Below are 751 nucleotides of genomic sequence, written 5' to 3'. Positions count from 1 at the left end.
TCTGTTCCCCTATCGGAGGGGGATTTACCCCCAGAACACAGCCCTGTTCCCCATGTACACACACTGGGCAGTCTGTTCCCCTATCGGAGGGAGATTTACCCATCTGCCCACTGCACAGGGCAGAGAATGAAAGTGCAGGGGGAGGGAGGGGCTGGGTCTCTGAGACAGTTTATGGGACTGATCATTGCTTTGTGGTTCTCCCTGCACAGTTGGATCCTGTTGAAGGCACAGAGCAGAACAACTCAGAATGTCAGCCCGATACAGACACAGCGAGCTATCCTGGATCAGAACAGCAGAGTCCAGGCCAGAAGGACCTCAAACTCAGCCCCAGAGACTTGCTGCTCCACAGCACACAATGCAACAACGGCAATGTGGTGCTGACTCACAAGACAGAGAGCAGCCCAGGCACAGCACTCAGGTATGTGTCAGAGAAACAAAATCTCACTGAACGACGTAACAAATACAGACAGGACATCTTCACCAATGAGGGACCCTGTTTCAAGATGGAGTCTCTCTCTCTCTCTGTGTCAGGGACCCTGTTTAAAGATGGAGTCTCTCTCTCTCTCTGTGTCAGGGACCCTGTTTAAAGAGGGAGTCTCTCTCTCTCTCTGTGTCAGGGACGCTGTTTAAAGAGGGAGTCTCTCTCTCTCTCTGTGTCAGGGACGCTGTTTAAAGAGGGAGTCTCTCTCTCTCTCTCTCTCTCTCTCTCTGTGTCAGGGACGCTGTTTAAAGATGGAGTCTCTCTCTCTCT

General features: G+C 51.9%; 1 protein-coding gene across 2 annotated transcripts in view; it reads left to right on the top strand.

Annotated features, from left to right (window-relative positions):
• Positions 1-751, top strand: part of LOC125488049 (uncharacterized protein KIAA1671 homolog) — a 9,210-nt gene that overhangs the window by 1,538 nt on the left and 6,921 nt on the right. For both annotated transcript variants that reach the window (XM_048620833.1, XM_048620834.1), the window contains exon 2: positions 210-418. In XM_048620833.1, coding sequence (XP_048476790.1) covers positions 210-418 — 209 coding nt within the window. The remainder of the gene's footprint in view (positions 1-209; positions 419-751) is intronic.

This window comes from Rhincodon typus, chromosome 48 (assembly GCF_021869965.1).
Source record: "Rhincodon typus isolate 14 chromosome 48, sRhiTyp1.1, whole genome shotgun sequence".
Taxonomy (NCBI): Eukaryota; Metazoa; Chordata; class Chondrichthyes; order Orectolobiformes; family Rhincodontidae; genus Rhincodon; species Rhincodon typus.
Note: the sequence above shows the minus strand (reverse complement) of the source record. Positions and strands in the feature narration are given on the sequence as shown.